The following is a 19,466-nucleotide window of genomic DNA, read 5'->3' as shown; positions in this document are numbered from 1 at the left end:
CAGATGGCTGTCTGCCTTCCTTCTCACTGTGTCCTCACAGTGGAGAAACAAAGCAAACGAGCAAACAAACAAATAAAAAGCAGAAATAGACCCATAAGTAAAGAACAAACATGGTTGCCGCAGGGGAGGGGTGGGGGATGGGCAAAAAGGGATGAAGGGGAGTGGGGGGCGCAGGCTTCCAGGTACGGAATGAGTACATCACCAGGATACAAAGGCACAGCCTTGGGGATACAGTCACTGACACTGTAACAGCTCGCATGGTGACAGAGGGTAGCTACCCTTGTGGCACACGGAGCACAACATACAGACTTGTGCACAGATGGACCTAAGTCGTTTCTGTGCTGCCTTTTCTCAACTCTTCTTTTTTAAGTATGCAGGCAACTGCACTTACATACATTTTTTTAGGATTTTCAAACTCCCTGGTAAAAAAGCAGAAATTAGCAATGTGAGGCCTTTGTGTTTTCCTTACTGGAGAGCCGGTTGGAGCCAGTAGAGATGGGAGTGACAGTAAAACGGAATATTTCGCTGAGAGGAATTTGGAACTGCTAGACCTATCTGTTATTTGCTATAGTTTCCAGCTTTTTCTGAATGAAGAAAGCTCTATTAAGAAGAATGCAAACCAGCTACAATACCTGTGAATGACAAAACGTTAGTCATCTGAACACATTCTTGTGCGAAAACTTCAGATCTGACTAATCTGGTTCTGACACTCTCCCACTGATGAAAAGGCGCTGGTGTTGCCTTTTCATAGGAAGTAACACTTACTCGTTATAGTTTATAGAAAGCAGTACGTATTTTTTATAGGTAATGCTTCAAACCTTTGTTTATTATAAGGCTTAAGACCGGGGGGTTCTTAAGCATCTTTAGGGTGCATAAGAATCCCCAGGTGGCTTGTTAAATACATAGATCCCTGGGCCCCGCCCCCAGAGAGCCAAAGCTAGGGTACGGGCTCAGAAAGGCAGAAGTTCAAGGCCCACAGACCCCTGGAAGAACACTGCATCAGATGCTACAGAAATGACAAAGGCTATAACCAATCCTACTTCGTCTGAGTTGTCTCTCAATCAAGAAATCACTAAGCAAATAAAATGAACAGCAACCCACAAAAGGGGTGTGAAAAAGAATTAAACACCACGGTTTTTAAAGGTTCAATCTTTCTAGTAAGCAAAGAAACAGAAAATAAAAGTCATACCATGATAATGCACCACTGTGGTGTGTTGATAATGGGGGATGCTCTACAAGGGTGGGGACAGGGAGTCTATGGGAACTCCATGCTTTCTGCTCAGTGTTGCTGTGAGCTTACACTTCCACTAATGAAGTCTACTGAAAATTAAAAATTAAAAAATCATACCATTTTCTTATATTAAAAAAGCAAATATTCTTAATTTGTAATACTAAAATGTATGTCGAAATGAAAAATGCACAGTTGGCCCTTCCTGATACATCTTTCTGGGACATGATCCATCAAAATATATTCACAATGGGGCACCTGGGTGGCTCAGTTGGTTAAGTGACTGCCTTCGGCTCAGGTCATGATCCTGGAGTCCCGGGATCGAGTCCCGCATCGGGCTCCCTGCTCAGCGGGGAGTCTGCTTCTCCCTCTCCCGCTCCCTGCTCTTGTTCTCTCTCTCTCATTCTCTCTCTCAAATAAATAAATAAAATCTTTAAAATATATATATATATATATATATTCACAATGTTCATAACCTTTGATCCAGTAACTCTAGCTCTTGAAATTAATCTTAAAGGAAATAATAACAAAACTGACAACGTATACACAAAGATACCTTCCTAGTAAGATATACCCAGTATTTTCCAAGGTATCTATACGTTATTATGCAACCAGTTAGAAGTTCGTGGAGAGCTTTTAAAAATAAGAGAAAATGTGTACAATTTAATATCAAGCAAAAAGAAAGGGTACAAAATAAATATACAGCATGATTCCAACTGTGTATAAGATACACATAAAATAATACTAGAATATTAACATTTTGCTACTCTCTAGAGGGGGATTATGTTTGCTTCCTCTTTTTCTGTATTTTCCACAAAGGCCTTACATTATTTCTATAACCAGAAAAAAGTGTGTGTGAGTGTGTTTTAATGCTTACAAATAAGAAAAGCCCATTTAACTTTCAGAATTCTTAAGCAGATGAGTAAGATATTGTATCAGGAGTGCTTTCTTTGAATAATACCGAAAAGAATTACATCAAAACTTAATGCAATATTCACGTTACTGAAAAGTTATGTGAAAACACAAGGTATTAGAGAATTCTCTGATGAAGCCTCGGAAAAACAAACCCTCTGTACAGCCAGTAAGGTTCCCTAATTTGTCATTTTGGAACAATGTATCAAAGTGATGTGTTTACTTTAAACAGGTTACATCCCTACTCTATCATCGCCACCCCATTATTGTCAATTCAACTCAAGAACCTATTTTCTGCATGTCCATCATGTGCTGTGCCCCAGGCCTGCCTTCAGGGAGGGAACTCAGCTGCAGCAGCAGACTATAGAGTGGTAAGTGCATGGCCTAAAACCATACAATAATGTTTCACAGAGCAAAGAGACACTTGGAAAAAGTGATATCCCAAATCTTCATTTATTTTTTCTAAGATATGACCTATCTTTACAAAATCTCCCTTCCCAGGCGCCTGGGTGGCTCAGTTGGTTAAGCGACTGCCTTCGGCTCAGGTCATGATCCCAGAGTCCTGGGATCGAGTCCCACATCGGGCTCCCGGCTCAGCGGGGAGCCTGCTTCTCCCTCTGACCCTATCCCCTCTCATGCTGTTTCTTTCTCTCTCTCTCAAATAAATAGATAAATAAAATCTTTAAAAAAACAAACAAACAAACAAAAAAACCAAAATCTCCCTTCCCGAAGACAGTAGGAAATGGCGCTCCCGTATGAGCCCTACAACACTGTATCATGCTGTGCATCCAAAGGTGATATGGACCCATGCCCACCCCCGGACCTCGCCCACCCAGACAAGTTAGTATTGCCTACGGATGGCCTGGAAAGAAACAGCTCTGCTTGTTTCTCCTTCTCCAACTCTTCCCAGATTTGTGAGGATTTGGAAAAGAAAGTATAACTCCAGTATCACCTGGAGAAAGGCCCAACTACAACAAGGTGGGGCCTCATAAGATAGTATCTCCCTACATGGCTTTTTCATCTTTACAATAGGACTTAAAACTTCCCAGAGTTCCAGCTTCATATCAAACTGCCTTCTTGGCATTTCCATATGGACATTCAAGGGGTCCCTACAATTTGCCAAGTCCTAAACGAAGTCTCTCTGCCTTCAATGTGCCAGAAGTCCTATCAGGTCTACCTCCGAAACGGATCCAAAACCCATCCACTTCTCCCCATCTCTACCGTGACTCCTCTCATCCTAATCACCTTGCCCCTCTACTGCCACGGCAGCCCCCAACCCATCTCCCTGCCTCCATTCTTGTTCCCTTACAACTCTTCCCCGTATAGTAGGCAGAGTGATCTTTTTGAAACACAAATCAGTCTGTAAGCAACAGGAGGGCAAGGGTTTTTGTCTGTCTTATTCACTAATCTTTCCCTAGAACCAAGTGTTTGAATTAAGTCCCTTTGCTTAAAATTAAATCATGGCTTCCCATTTCCAAACTCCAGACTTCCCATCATAACTTCCAAGGCTAAAGATCTGGTCCTATTCCCACACACCCCACCCACCTGCCCCACTCATTCCATGACACTCCAATCCCATTGGTCCTTTTTCTGCTCCTCAAATATGCCAAGCTTCTTTCTGCTTATGGCCTTGGAATCTGCAGCTTCCTCTCTCTGGAATGTTCTCTGCCCTGTGTGTCTCCTCCCCCCACACTACCACCTTGGCTTGGCTGGCCCCCTCTGTCACTCAAATCTCAGTTCACACGTTACCTAACCCACCCTCTTCCTGGGACAGCCCCACAATCACTCTCCTTCATGTTACCAGAGCACCGGACTGAGGCTGAAATTACCTTGGTTACTTAGTGTTCACTGGCTATAAACCCTACTAGAATATGCAGCAGGCCGAAGAGCAGGGGCCTTGCATGTCTAGTCACCACTGTAACCCCCGTGCTCCTAACGATGCCTGGCTCCCAAGAGAGATCAGTGAAGTTAGCTCTGTGTTCTAGGACTTGGTCTTCCACATTCAAGTCTCCGAGATTATATTTAGCCAGTGTCCAGAGGTAATCAGGCCCTCAAACATGGACTTGGGCAAGCTTAAATGTATTAGTGACAAGGGCCGAGAGCAGAACACCAATTTGTTAATTTACGCTGAAAAAACTCTATCAACAGAGCTGCATAAATGCTCAACCTGCATTCAGTTCACTGTTTTCTCCCTCTAGAGCCAAGTCACATGACAAGCCACATCTAGTGGGTATCCTCAAAACAAACCGAATTTTGATAATGGGATGCTTAATTATATGTCAACCCGACTGAGCCAAGGGATGCTCAGATAACTAGTTAAACATTATTTCTGGGTGTGTCTGTGAAGGTGTTTCCAGAAGTGATGAGCATTTGAACCGGTAGATGTCCTTCCCAAAGTGGGTAGGCATCATCCAATCCTTTGAGAGCCATGGTAGAACAGAAAGGAGGAGGAAGGTGGCATTCCCATTCTGCCCGAGCTGGGACATCCATCTCGCCCTGCCCCTCAGCACTTCTGGTACTCAAACTTGTACCAAAGTCTACACTCTTAGCTCTCTGGCTCCCAGGCCTCAGGACTGTACCACTGGCTTTCCTGGGTCTCCAGCTAGCAGATGGTAGATGGTAAGACTTCTCAGTCTCCATAATCATGTGAGCCAATACCTTATAATAAATAAATAAATAAATAAATAAATAAATAAATAAATAAATAACCTATTGGTTCTGTTTCTCTGGAGAACCCTGACTAATACAGATAACATCAAAGTCCCTCTGCTGATAAACCTGTTCCAATGGGACAAGATCACAGCTGCGGGCTGAAATTCCCTGTTTAGGTAAAATACACGAAGTCCGGCAGCCTAGACTCTCTTTGCTGATGGTGCTAGATGCACACTAAACCAAGTTTCCATCTGTGCATCCAACTATACGCTAACATGATTGTCCACACCTCTGCTGTGACAAGCTAATAAGGCACAACTCTGCGGTATCACTTGAGTTCAGGGAAAACTCTCCAGTAGCCCATCTGCAGATTATTAAACTAGCAAATCCTGTACAATCGAATCAACAGGCGAGGGCCTGACACAGTTTCCCCTAACCTAACTAGGTCAAAGCCACCCCACACCAGACAGACATTATGAAGCCTGAGCACATGGAAATCAGGAGTAGGTCTGCCGATTCTGCCCAGCAAGGTAGCAGACCCCACTGCCTGGCTCCCCAAAGTCTAAAGACACAGTGAAAACCCTCAGCACACATGGGGGTCTCAACCACTTCCTAAGCCATCAAAGTGTCACGGAAGGGGAAGCTTACCACCAACAAAAGGGCCGTGGACTGCTTATCAGGAGTCGGCCTCTGGAGATTGATAAAATCTTAAAGACAATACAGATAATCTAGACATGTTTAATTCATAGTTGACCACATTACCTCTTCTAAATTTACAATGATGATGATTATTTGTGGAATGTTTCCAAGGAATAAATAATTGATAACATACTCCACATCATAAGGCAAACTGCCAACGGAGACAATGGGTGGGGATGCATTAAAACAATAGATTCTTTCATTCAACATTTATCAAGCACCTACTGTGTACTAAGCACACAAGAGTCATCTATTTTGATACTGGAACCTGCTGATAAAATATGGGCAATTACAGGGTTTTGGAAGGGCCAGGGTCCCCCAGAGCCTTTGATTATGAAACATTTTTTGAGCTCCTACTATGTGCTAGACAGTGTGGTAGGTGCTAACAATAGAAAAATTAAGATCCAGTTCTAGCTCTTGAGGATCACATAGGCTAGTTTGACAATATATTTTACTTTTCTTCCTGTGTACTATGATCAGAGTCACATGACAGAGAATCATAAAGACTTATCAAGGCAAATTTGCCAAGATACAGTATTAACATATCTCAATTTGAATAGCTCTATTAAGAGTCTGGAGTGAACTTTACATCTTGAGATGGCTACAGCTTTAGTTTTGTGATACAAAATCATCCACAGGGACAGATTTTAACAAAACAAATACCCAGTAAAATTTTTTTATTGAACTGAAAAACACATGTAAACCAGTAATAAGAATAATTTGAAAACCAGGCAATTCACTGAAGAAATTCATTAAAAATCAAAGACAAGGGTGCCTGGGTGGCTCAGTTGGTTAAGCAACTGCCTTCAGCTCAGGTCATGATCCCAGAGTCCTGGGATCAAGTCCCACATTGGAATCCCTGCTCAGCAGGGAGTCTGCTTCTCCCTCTGACCTTCCCACCTCTACTGCTTTCTCTCTCTCTCTCAAATAAAATCTCAAAAAAAAAAAAAAAACCTAAAGACAAGGGGGCACTTAGGTGTCTCAGTCCGTTAAGTGTCTGACTCTTGATTTTGGCTCAGGTCATGATCTCAGGGTCCTGGGATCAAGCCCCATATTGGGGATCGAGCCCCACATTGGGCATCATGCTCCAGTGGGGAGTCTGCCTGAGATTCTCTTTCTCCCTCTCCCTCTGCCCCCCTTCACGTTCCTTCTCTCTCTCTCTCAAATAAATTTAAAAATCTTAAAAAAAAAAAAAAAAAAAAGGAAAAAAGAATTTAAAGACAAGGGGCACTCGGCTGGCTTAGTCGGTAAAGCATGCGACTCTTGATCTTGGGGTTGTGAGTTCAAGTCCCACATTGGGCATAGAGCCTACTTAAAAAAAAAAAAAGAAAAAAAGAATCTACAGTCAAAAATATATCTCTCATGTCATTTAAATATGGTTTGAATATCTTCACACCTCTTTTCTTTAAATATGCAAATATTGCCTTTGCATAATACCCACCATCCCAATTTTATACTACTTATGAAGACTTCCTTTTAGTACTTTTTAAATTTTAATCTACACCCTGGTTTTGCTTTAACAAATTTTGGCTACAATGTGGCAATTCTGATATCTCATCAAGCCTCCTAACTTTAGTTATGTTTGGGTAAACATGCTTGGACTCATAATATATATAAAACCACATAATTAGTGTTTCATATTGGAGTCTATTAAATTTCCAAACTTCCTTCTGTTACTTTACAATGATATGTAGTTATTACCAGTTATAAAAAGTAAATGCTCATACATGCAAAGTACATTTTTATCAGAATCAGATTTTACTCAGTTTTTCCTCTCTACAACGGAAATCATCTTTTCATTTGCAAAACCACAAATCCAAAAATATATGTAAATGGAAAAGAGTGCTGTCTGGTTCAGACAAGAATAATCATTACATACAACGTGTTTTGGATGGAAAAACAGCAGAATTGAAATTACTTTAAAACTCACTACATTGTAAATCGTTCAAAAATCACATTTTAAAAACACACCTTAAGGAAAACAATTAGCAAAAGCCTACAGGACTGATGGCTGGATTTGCAGGGATGTTTGCTAATAACTATAATGGAGCAGTTTAATGAACTTGCATCAAAGGAATGATGGGGTGGGAGAGAACTCAGTGAGAACTAAAGCTGGAATTACCTACTTTCATGAAGAAATTCTCCCTGAAGGGGTAGAGATACTCAGAAAGCAAAGAATGGCTGAAAAGCACTCCCTGTCACGTTTGAGAGTTGGCTATCTAAGATCAGAGTTCTAGAAGAGCTTCCAAGAGGAAAAGGAACATATTTTTGGATTTTAACAATCTGGGTTTAGTCTCAGCGCTGCCACTTCTTGGCCTTGAGATCTCAGACAAGTGCCTTCACTTCCCTGGGCCTTGGATGCCTCATCTGAGAAGGTTGCAGTCTGCACAGATGACTCCAGGGTCTCTTCTTCTCTTCCTGCTACCAGCAAATCTGCAACTGGCCTCACTATGAATTGGGCATTTATTCACTTAATAAGCATTCGTGGCATTTTGCTCCAAACACTGTGCTGGACAATGCATAGATGGCTCAGACAAGGTTTCTTTCTTTTTGAGGAGTTCACAAGCTATTGGAGAAACAGACTTGTAAAGAAACAATGCCAGTCCTATTCAGTAAATGCTGTGGTAACCGTGGCAAGAGCTGGGTGCACAGGATACCTTTAGGGACAGGGAATTCAAGGCAAAGGAAGAGCTGACAGAGAGGTCTTCTCATAATGAAAAAAACTATTAAATAGCATTTAGGGCTTCACTGAGCTTAGAAGTTATGTTTTAAAATGGTTTTGATCATTGTATTAGTACATAGCAGCTACCAAAGAGGAAATTATTCCTTGGCCCCACAGCTGCAGCCAAAGCACTATCACCTTTTACGATGACAGCAAAAATTAAGGCCAGGGTTTTCTTGTTTTGTTTTTTCTTTTTTTTTTTAATTTTTAAATTTCATTTATTTTTTTAAGCTCTACGCCCAACGTGGGGCTTGAACTCATAACCCCAAGATCAAGAGTCCTATGCTCCACTAATTGAGCTAGCCAGGTGCTCCAAGTCCAGGATTTTCTAAGGGCACAGTTACATTCTATGCTTTTACCTGAGAACAGTACTGCCAGAATAGGTTGGCTCCAGTCTCCAGTCTGCCTACCACCCACATGAGCAAAGGGAAGCTAGCAGATTACCTCCAGGGAAATGCTGGGCATGGAAAGAATGGAGAGGTCACAGTATTTTCTGACATGAAACATAGGGGTGTTTATATTTGTTTATGAAACACTTCTTTGCCATTGGTTAAGGGGATGGGAATGTGAGAATCATGATTTATCCCCAACTGCTTCGATTTTTATCTATCTCCCTCTCTAGATTTGGGTACAGCAGGGATATCAGCCCCCTAATATATCTCTACCCTTTTCCAAAATTGAAATCCTTAAGTTGGGGTTCTTCAATTTAGTAAAGATGCCAACCTGGGGTTGGCAAGTTATTCAGCCTCTGGGATAAAACTGCTTTAGCACACAAAAAGAAAACTGGAAAGATCATTCTAAATACCAACACCACCTTCCAAAAACGTGTAGATTATCTACAGTGATCTTTTAAACTTCCTATGCCCTTCTGATGTCACTTGAGTTCTTTGGTTGCAGGCAATGGAAATCTGACTCTGAGCAAACTTAGGGGAAAAGATGGAATTTATTGGAAGGATTAGGGGAGAGAGGCACACGACCAACAGGGCAGCTGGGGGTCCAGACTGAAAGGGACATAAAAGGTGTTTCCTAGAGTTCAGGGGGCAGGAACACTGGCCAGCGTCCTACAGGCACAGCTGCTGCAGGTAAGATGCTCCAACCATTTCCACTCCTTGGATTGCTCTGTTCAGATTTCAAGTTCCAGGGAGTGAGAGTCTCAATGCTCTGGCTTAATTTATGGGTTCCAATCCTCTCTAGCTAAAAAGGTGATAAGGCACCTGATGAACAGCCATCCAGTTTGTAACCAATGAAAGAAAAGGAAATACCAAAAGGAAATCAAGTTTCTGTAATCAAAAGAAATTGGAGGGGTGCCTGGGTGGTTCAGTCGGTTAAGAGCCTGACTCTTGACATCAGCTCAGGTCATGATCTCATGGTCATGAGATGAGCACTATGTTGGGCTCTGTGCTGGGCGTGGAGCCCACTTAATATTTTCTCTCTCCCTCTCCCTCTGCCCATCCTCCTCGCCCTCTCTCCCTCTCTAAAAAAAGAAAGAAAGAAAAGAAAAGAAAAGAAATTGGATGGATACTGTCAGTCACCAAAACAACAAAGATCCAATACATCCCCTGAATAACAGATATAAAGAATAATCCTTTTCTTTAAACATCATAAGTACAGACATTTTAGAACCCTGAAGACAAATGTATTTTAATTAGGGTAAAATTTCGAGTGAAACCCTGTCCTTGGTAAATGTATGTGAGAATCTCAATGAATAGCGAAAGTTGGTAACTATGTGGTACACCAGGACCTCACTTAGGTATAAGCTAAGTGAGAATTACCACCAAAAAAAAAAAAAACTATGTACACAGTTGCCATCAAAGAGTTGGGATAGCTATATTAATATCAGACAAAATCGAATTTAAGAGAAGAAATATTACTATAGAGAAAGACATTTTATTTTATTTAATTTAAAGATTTTATTTACTTGAGAGACAGAGCATAAGCAGGGGGAGGGGCAGAGAAAGGGAGAAGCAGGCTCCCTGCTGAGCAGGGATCCCAATGTGGGGCTTGATCCCAGGACCCTGGGATCATGACCTGAGCCAAAGGCAGATACTTAACCGACTGAGCCACCCAGGTGCCCCAAAAGAGAGACATTTTATAATGATAAAAAGGTCAATATATCGGGGCGCCTGGGTGGCTCAGATGGTTAAGCATCTGCTTTCGGCTCATTTCATGATCCCGTGGTCCTGGGATCCAGTCCCGCATCGGGCTCCCTGCTCAGCAGGGAGCTGCTTCTCCCTCTGCCTCTGCCTCTCTCTCTCCCTGTCTCTCATGAATAAATAAATTTTAAAAATCTTTAAAAAAAAAGGTTAATATATCATTATGAATGTATATGCACTGAACAACAGAACTCCAAAACACTTGAAGCAAAAACTAACAGACTTGAAAGGAGAAAAAGATAGTTCAACAGTAAGAGTTAGAGACTTAAATAATTAGTAGAACAAGAGTCTCAATAAGTTTAAAAAGATAAAAAATATAAAAAGTATGTTCTCCGCCCACATGGAATTAAATTATAGCTCCACAATAGAAATAGGTTTTGGGAAATCCCAAACCTTTGGAAATTAAACAACAGACTTATAAATAACACGTAAGCCAAAAATAAAGTCACAAGTGGAAATTTAAAATATTTTCAACTGAATAAAAACAAAAACACAACATACCAAAATTCATGCGAAGCAGCTAAAGCAGTGCTTAGAGGACACTGTATAGCTTTAAACACCATTATCAGAAAAGGCTTCAGATCTCAAACCATTTACCTAAGCTTCCACCTTAAGAAACTAGAAAAAGAAAAGCAAACTAAATAAAAGCAAGCGGGAAAAAAGGAAATCATATGGAGTTCAAATCAATGAAACAGAAAACAGAAAAGCAAGAGAAAAAAATGAATAAAACTGAGAGTTGGTTCTCTGCAATGATTAATGACTCAATATGGCAAAGATAGCAATTCTCCCCAAATTGGTCTCTACATTCAAAGCAATTTCTGTCAAAATATCAGGAGGCTTGCAACTAAGAAAGAGATTTACTTTCACCAATGTGTATCACAGAACTCTTCCACACTTAAATTTTTTCATAATTATGTAATAATTAAAATAATTATATAATTACAAAGAATTTTTCAGTAGGCTTTTCTACAGAAAACAACAAGCTGATCCTAAAATTTATATGAAAATGCAACCGCCCTAGAAAAGCCGAAACAATTTTGAAAAAGAAAACAAAGTTGGAGGACCAAAGTACCTGATTTCAAAATGTACTGTAAAGCTAGAAATTAATTAAGGCAACATGGTAGATACAAATCCTCTACAAATCCTCTATCATATATGTGATTTAGGAAAATGAAAATACAATGGGAGAAAATATTTGCAAATCACATATATGATAGAGGATTTGTATCTAGCCTATCTTAAGAACTTTTACAACTCAGTAATAAGACAAATAACCCAATTTAAAAATGGGTTCTGATACATGCCACAACACCAAGCTAAGTGAAATAACCCAGACACAAAAGAATACTATATGGTTCCACTTATATGGCGTACCTAGGATAGGCAAATTAATAGAGACAGAAAGCAGAACAGAGGTTACCAGGGGCTGAGAGGAGTGTGGAATGGGAACAATGTTTCTGTTGGGATGATTAAAAAGTTCTGGAAGTAGATTATGGTTATGGTTGAATACAGTGGTAAATATCTTACCACAATTTAAAAATTAATTTTAAAAAATGGGCAGAAGACTTGGGTAGACATTTCACCAAAGCAGACATGCAAATGACCAGTAAGTACATGAAAAGGTACTCAGCATCATTAGTCATCAGGGAAATGCAAATTAAACTACAGTGAAATACCACTACACATCCACTGTAATGACTATAATCCAAGAGAGATAATACCAAGTGATGATAACGATGTGGAGAAATGAGAAATCTCATACATTGCTGATGAGACTGTAAAATGTGTATAGCCACTTTGGAAAATTATTTTGCTATGTTTTAAAAAGTTAAATATAAGCAGGGCGCCTGGGTGGCTCAGTTGGTTAAGTGTCTGCTTTCGGCTCAGGTCCTGATCCCAGGGTCTTCGGCTCAGGTCCTGATCCCAGGGTCCTGGGATCGAGCCCCACATCGGGCTCCCTGCTCTGTGGGAAGCCTGCTTCTCCCTCTCCCTCTGCCGCTCCCCCTGCTTGTGCTCTCTCGCTCTCTGTTAAATAAATAAATAAAAATCTTAAAAAAAAAAAAAAAAGGTTAAACATAAGCTTACTTTAAGACCCAGGAATTTCACTTCTAGTAATTTACCCAAGAGACATGAAAACATGTCCACACAGGCTTGTACACAAGTGTTCATTCATGGCAGCTTTACTCATAATAGCTAAAACCTGGAGACAATCCAGGTGTTCATCAATTAATGAACAGATGAGCAAGATGGGGTATATCCAATAGGATATTACTCAAAAACAAAAAGAAATAAGCTACACGCATACCTTGTTTTATTGCACTTCCCAGATACTACATTTTTTTTTTTTTTTTTTTTACAAATTGAAGGTCTGGGGGCGCCTGGGTGGCTCAGTCATTAAGCGTCTGCCTTCAGCTCAGGTCATGATCCCAGGGTCCTGGGATCGAGCCCTGCATCGGGCTCCCTGCTCAGCGGGAAGCTTGCTTCTCCCTCTCCCTCTCCCCCTGCTTGTGTTCCCTCTCTTGCTGTGTCTCTCTCTGTCAAATAAATAAATAAAATCTTTAAAAAAAACAAAAACAAATTGAAGGTGTGTGGCACCCTGCATTAAGCAGGTCTATCACTGCCCTTTTTCTAACAGCATTTGTTCAATTCATGTTTCCGTGTTGCATTTTGGTAATTCTCACAATATTTCAAACTTTCTCATTATTATTATATTTGTTATGGTGATCTGTGATCACCACCAAAGTGACCTCTGACGGTTACTATCATAATTGTTTTGGCACACCAAACTGTACCTGTGTAAGTGTGTGTTTGGACTGCTCCACCAAGCAGCCATTCCTCCATCTCTCTCCCTCTCCTCGGGCTCCCCTGTTCCCTGAGACACAACAATATTGAAATCAGGCCTCTAAGTGTTCAAGTGAAAAGAAGAGTCGCACATCTCTCACTTTATTTTTTATTTTCTTTTAAATTTATTTATTTTAGAGAGAGAAAGAGCATGAGTGAGAGGGGCAGAGAGAGAGGGAGAGGGAGAGAGAATCCTAAGCAGACTCTGCAATGAGTGCAGAGCCCAAAGCGGGACTGGATCCTATGAATTCTATGAAGGCTGAGAGGTGAGGAAGCCACAGAAGGAAAGTCTGAAGCTAGCAGAGACTAGTTCATGAGGTTTAAGGAAGGAAGCTGTCTCCATAATACAAAAATGCAAGGTGAAGCAATAGTGCTGATGTAGAAGCTGCAGCAAGTTATCCAGAAGGATCTAGTTAAGATAATTAATGAAGGTGGCTACACTAAGCAACAGATTTTCTATATAAATGAAACAGCCTTCTATTGGAAGAAGATGCCATCTAGGACTTTCATAGCTGGACAGAAGTCAATGCCTGGCTTCAAGACTTCAAAAAACAAACAAACAAACAAAAAGACTTCAAAGGACAGGCTGACTCTCTTGTTAGGGGCTAATACAGCTGGTCACTTGCAATTGAAGCCAATGCCCACTTACCATTATGAAAATCCTAGGGCCCTTAAAAATTATGATAAGTCTACTCTGCCTGTGCTCTCTGTCAGTGGAACAAAGCCTGGATGACAGCACATCTGTTTTATAACATGGTTTACTGAGTATTTTGAACCCACTGTTGAGATCTACTGCTCAGAAAAAAAGATTCCTTTCAAAATACTACCGCTCACTGACAGTGTACCTGGTCACTCAAGAGCTCTGATGGAGATGTACAATGAGATAAATGTTGTTTTCATGCCTGCTCACACACTATCCATTCTGCAGTCCATGGATCACAGAGTACATTCAGCTTTCACGTCTTATTATTTAAGAAATACATTTCATAAGGCTAGAGCTACCATGGATAGTGATTCCTTCTGGAAATCCCTCTGGAAAGGATTCACCATTCTACACGCTGTTAAGAAATTTGTGATTCATGGGAAGAGGTCAAAATATCAACATTAGCAGGAGTTTGGAAGAACTGGATTGTAACCCTCATGGATGACTTTGAGGGGTTCAAGACTTCAGGGGAGGAAGTAACTGCAGATGTGGTGGAGATAGCAAGAGAACTGGAATTAGAAGTGGAACCTGCAGATGGGACTGAATTGCTGCAGTCTCATGATAAAGCATGAAGAGCTGCTTCTTATGGAAGAGCAAAGAAAGTGGTTTCTTGAGGTACAGTCTACTCCTGGCGAAGATGCTGTGAAGACTGTCGAAACAACAACAAAACATTTAGAACAGTACATAAACCTAGTTGATAAAACTTTTGAAAGAAGTTCTACTGTGGGTAAAATAGTATCAACACCATCATATGTATGGAGAAACTGTTCATGAAATGAGAACCAATTAATGCAGCGAACTTTATCATTGTCTTATTTTAAGAACTTGCCATAGCCACCCCAACTTCAGCAACCACCACCCTGATCAGTCAGCAGCCATCCACATCAAGGCAAGACCCTCCAGCAGCAAAACGATTATGATTCACTGGAAGCTCAGATGATGGTTAGTATTATTTTTATTTACTTATTTATTTTAATTTTTTTTTTTTTAAGTAGGCTCTTTGCCCAGCATGGAGCCCAACAGCAATAAAGTGGGTTGTTGTTGTTTTTTTAAGATTTTATTTACTTATTTGAGAGAAAGAGAGAGAGCATGAGTGGAGGGGAGGAGCACAGGGGCAGGGACGAGCAGACTCCCCACTGAGCAGGGAGCCCGATGCGGGGCTCAATCCAAGGACCCTGAGATCATGACCTGAACTAAAGGCAGACGCTTAACTGACTGAGCCACCAGGCGCCCCCAATAAAGTGTTTTTAAATTAAGGTATGCACATTTTCTTGACATAACTACTATACGTTTAATAGATTACAGTATAGTATAAACATAACTTTCATATGCACTGGGAAACCAAAACATTCATTTGACTTGCTGTATTGCAATATTTGCTTTATTGTGGTGATCTGGAACCACACCTGTAATATCTCTGAGGTTTGCCTGCACTGATACATGCCAGAACATGGCTGAACCTCAAAATGATTATGCTAGGTGAAAAAAATCAATCTCAAAAGACTTCATATTGTAAGACTCCATTTATATGGAATGTCCAGAAAAGGCACATCTAGGACAGAAAGCAGATTAGTTGTTGCCTGGGACCCTGGGTAGAAGCGGGGATTGACTGCACACAGATCTATACAAATTTTCGGGGTGATGGAAATGTTCTACGACTGAATTGTGTTGATGGTTACACAATTCTATAAATTTTCTAAAAATATTGAATTATATACTTACACTGGGTAGATTTTTGTGCCTTATAAATCATACCTCAATAGAGCTGTTAAAAAATAAATAAACACGCACATACAATGAATCATGGAACACTTCATCTAAAACTAATGATGTAATGTATGGGGATTAACATAAGAATAAAAAAATAGGGCGCCTGGGTGGCTCAGTCGTTAAGCGTCTGCCTTCGGCTCAGGTCATGATCCCAGGGTCCTGGGATCAAGTCCCACATCGGGCTCCCTGCTCGGCAAGAAGCCTGCTTCTCCCTCTCCCATTCCCCCTGCTTGTGTTACTGCTCTTGCTATCTCTCTCTCTGTCAAATAAATAAATAAAATCTTTAAAAAAAAAAAAAAAGAATAAAAAAATAAAATAAAATAAAAGATAAAAAAAGATAATTGATCTGATAATCCAGATAGATAGATAAATAAATAAATAAATAAATAAACAAACACAATCTGACACTGAAAATTTCAGGAAGCATAATTCAGATACAATCTCCATGACTTGAAACAAAGGTTTTCCTTAATCTGTCCACATACCTCTTATTTATATATTTAAAAATTACAGGTGAAGGACATTACCAGTGTTCAGTAATGAAAACCCAGGCCCTAAATGATCTTAAGCTTCTGAGTGAAACTGTGTGGTCCCTGTGATTGTTCAGTAGATAGCAGTCAATTTATGAATCTTAAAAATTTTGACAATATTGGCTTTTTATTGCACTCATTTCAGAGAAAAAAAAAATAAAGCAATAAAAGGAAAGTCTGAGAAGCAATTTAAATCCTTAAACTGTTCAAGTAATAAACTGTGTTATATATAATCATCATGGCCTAGAAACATTTAATCTGGAGCAGCAAAGGCTGACCTAGTAATTGACTTAATAGCTATCTTCATCGGTATGAAGGGTTTCACAGAGAAACTATTTGACTCGTTCTTCTCTCTCTCCATTGAGAGCCAAACAAAACAAAGTGATTTAATAGCCAGCAAGGTAAATTTAGATTAAACGTAAATAACACTGACAGTAACTGCTATCAAATACTGCAATACCTTTAATTAGGATATTTGCTCAGCTGTTTCCTTGGTGATCACTAGAACACACAGGCAGAAAGCTTTGGTCTGAATGCATTACCGCTGGGGAGGCGGGCCCTCGACTTGCTGACCGCACGCGGGGGGAAGGAGCCATCTGCGGGAAGGCAGGCAGCCACCCTGACTTTCACACGCCTCACTCACCTCAATATCCCGATTGAGTTGCTTCACGATGGCAGTTATGTTTCTGATGTGCTCCTCCAAGAAAAGCCTGGCCAAGCGGTCACCGCCCCCTTTGTTCTGCATTTTCTGCAAACTGCTGACGATGTCGTCCTTAATCCGGAAGGCGTGCTCCACGAGGGCAGCCGTTGTCTTCTCGTGACAGAGGATCCTATCTTCCAGTTGTTCCACGAGGCTTACAGATGAGTAGGGTGCCATGGTCAGGGACTGGTTGTGTCGGGGCATGGTTCTAACTCGCCTGTGGGAGGGAACCACATTGCTAGGGTTGTTCGTTGGGAAAAAGTCATTTTCAAAAGGCCAGATTCAAGACTGCCCAGAGAAGGAAATGCAAATTATCTCTCCCTACAAGCTAAATGGGGTTTGAGGCAGGGTTTCTGCCACAGAGAGTTTTCTCAGAGAGCCAGGCATCTTTAAACAATCATACCCAGAGCCTCAACTGTGCTGGTAGCAGGCTCCATGACCTCCAAAAGCAAGAGGTTGGTGGAACTGGGCATGTTGAGATGTGCCCAATTCCAATCTAAGCTTATTGAGACCAAGCTTATTGGGACGCCTGGGGGGCTCAGTTGGTTAAGCGTCTCAACTCTTAATGTCAACTCAGGTCATGATCTCAGGGTCGTGAGATGGAGCCCCGCGTTGGGCTCCCCACTCGGCGGGGAGTCTGCTTCTTTCTCTCTTTCTCTCTCTCTCTTTCTCTCTCTCTCCAAACCCCCCCGCCCCTCCCCGCCCCTCCCCACCCCTCCCCCTGCTCGCACATGCGCATGCTCTCTCTCACTCTAAAATAAATAAATCTTTAAAGAAAAATCTATAAAGATCAAGCTTATTCACAAAGTCTCCCGACATGCCCTCCTCCTCCATTCCCCTACAGCACTTTTTTTTAACATAACAACAAACTCATATGCCTACAAGGGTCAAGCAGGTGACAAAAATGAATGATGTACATCACATATGATACACAGGTAAGGGACTTTGGAGAGCTGGAAAGGGCATTCCTCCATTAAAGGCAGCCACAGTTTTGCTCCATCCGCAAGTGGCCAGCTGGGAATGCAGGTCTGTTTTTCCAGATTATCTTGTATTTCAAGAAAAGCGGGAAATTCAGGCTTGTATGTGAAATCACCTGATTTTTAAATGTTAACAAGTCATTTAAAAACTATTTAAGATAATGCAGGCCCAACAATGTGTTTCCATGAGCCACTTCTGGTCTATGGACCCTCCAATCTACAACTTCTGGTTTAAAAGGGTTAGTGGGACCGAGCCTCCAGAGTTGCATTTTCCTAGGGACCAAAAGTACAGCTGTACTGTAAGGCTATTATGAAGTCTCCACTTTTCACTATCACTGAGCAGATCCTACAAATTGGATGCTGGAGAGGGATGCAACTGCACTTCTCTTGCCCTTGAACAAAATCAGCCCTGGGTAACGTAACAGCCATAAGCCTTCATTTACAATAACCATCACACCCACTAGCAGCCCTCATGGGATTGGTGGAAAGGAAAAGTATACCTTAGATGCATATTTTCCATATATTATACCTTTCCTCGGTGACGAGAGAAGGAAATGCAGTGCTCCGTTGGGCCATTTTCTTTTTAATAATTCACATCTGTTGAAAAAAATAAGCATTAAATTATTTAACAGTTTATATCTGGAATTTAAATGACGTCTAAAGCTCATTATTAAGTTACTAAGTGGATCATAAATCATACTGACATACCGATCAGTTATATTATTAAATGTCTTATATTCTTTTTTTTTTTTTTTTTTTTTGAGAGAGAGACTGAGATAGAGAGAGCATGAGGGGGGGAGGGTCAGAGGGAGAAGCAGACCCCCTGCTGAGCAGGGAGCCGATGCGGGACTCGATCCCGGGACTCCAGGATCATGACCTGAGCCAAAGGCAGTCGCTTAACCAACTGAGCCACCCAGGCACCCTAAATGTCTTATATTCTATACATGAAATAAACAGCAAATGTTTCCAAATAAGGAGAAAAGAATCAAGCAAAATCAAAATTAATACTGCTAAGCCTTGCTAGACAGATTAATGAGGACTGATAAGCAGATTGTCTTGAAATTTCCTCCCCCCATAATTGCATTTCAAGCTTGAGAAACCTCTTTTACAGAAACAAGATAATTTTTTAAAGGCTTTATTCAATCATGTAAGGTAGGAAACTACCTTAGTAAATCTGATCTCAGCAAATTTAGCAAATTCCATAGCAAATTAAGAGCACTTATTTCTAAATTAACATAAATCAAAAAATACATGATCAATCAGATCTGATTTAGGGGAGCCTATCTATCCACGAAGAGAATGAGATTGATATTCGTTAAAACTTTATTATAAAATATCATCATTCATATTATATCTCGCCTATGAGGAACATTTGGCCATCCCAACACATTAGAAATTTGAGCAAAACTGGAGAGTTTTTAAAATACTTCGTTACTTAGGTTTCTCAATACTGCTGCTAATTGCCTTAAAACAATGAATGCCTAGTAACTGTGATCTGATTCAGTAATTAGTTCTCATTTAGATGCTGGATTCAGAGAGCATTTCTGATTGAAACCACTGTTTTGGCATCAACTCTTCC

The 19,466-nt window shown here is 40.7% G+C and overlaps 1 protein-coding gene across 3 annotated transcripts in view; it reads right to left on the bottom strand.

Moving 5' to 3' along the window:
* Window positions 1–19,466, bottom strand: part of FAM81A (family with sequence similarity 81 member A) — a 129,751-nt gene that overhangs the window by 42,403 nt on the left and 67,882 nt on the right. For 2 of the 3 annotated variants that reach the window (XM_034994727.1, XM_034994726.1), the window contains exons 2-3: window positions 18,417–18,484; window positions 16,854–17,127 (exon numbers count right to left, since the gene is read on the bottom strand). In XM_034994727.1, the coding sequence (XP_034850618.1) occupies window positions 16,854–17,127; window positions 18,417–18,463 (321 nt within the window). In that variant the 5' untranslated portion in view covers window positions 18,464–18,484. Of the gene's footprint in view, window positions 1–16,853; window positions 17,128–18,387; window positions 18,485–19,466 lie in introns of those variants that run through there. The other variant, XM_034994728.1, reaches the window with a different exon arrangement.

This window comes from Mirounga leonina, unplaced genomic scaffold (assembly GCF_011800145.1).
Source record: "Mirounga leonina isolate KUSES-001 unplaced genomic scaffold, KU_Mleo_1.0 Mir_91, whole genome shotgun sequence".
Lineage (NCBI taxonomy): Eukaryota > Metazoa > Chordata > Mammalia > Carnivora > Phocidae > Mirounga > Mirounga leonina.
This window is presented reverse-complemented; position numbering and strand designations above follow the sequence as displayed.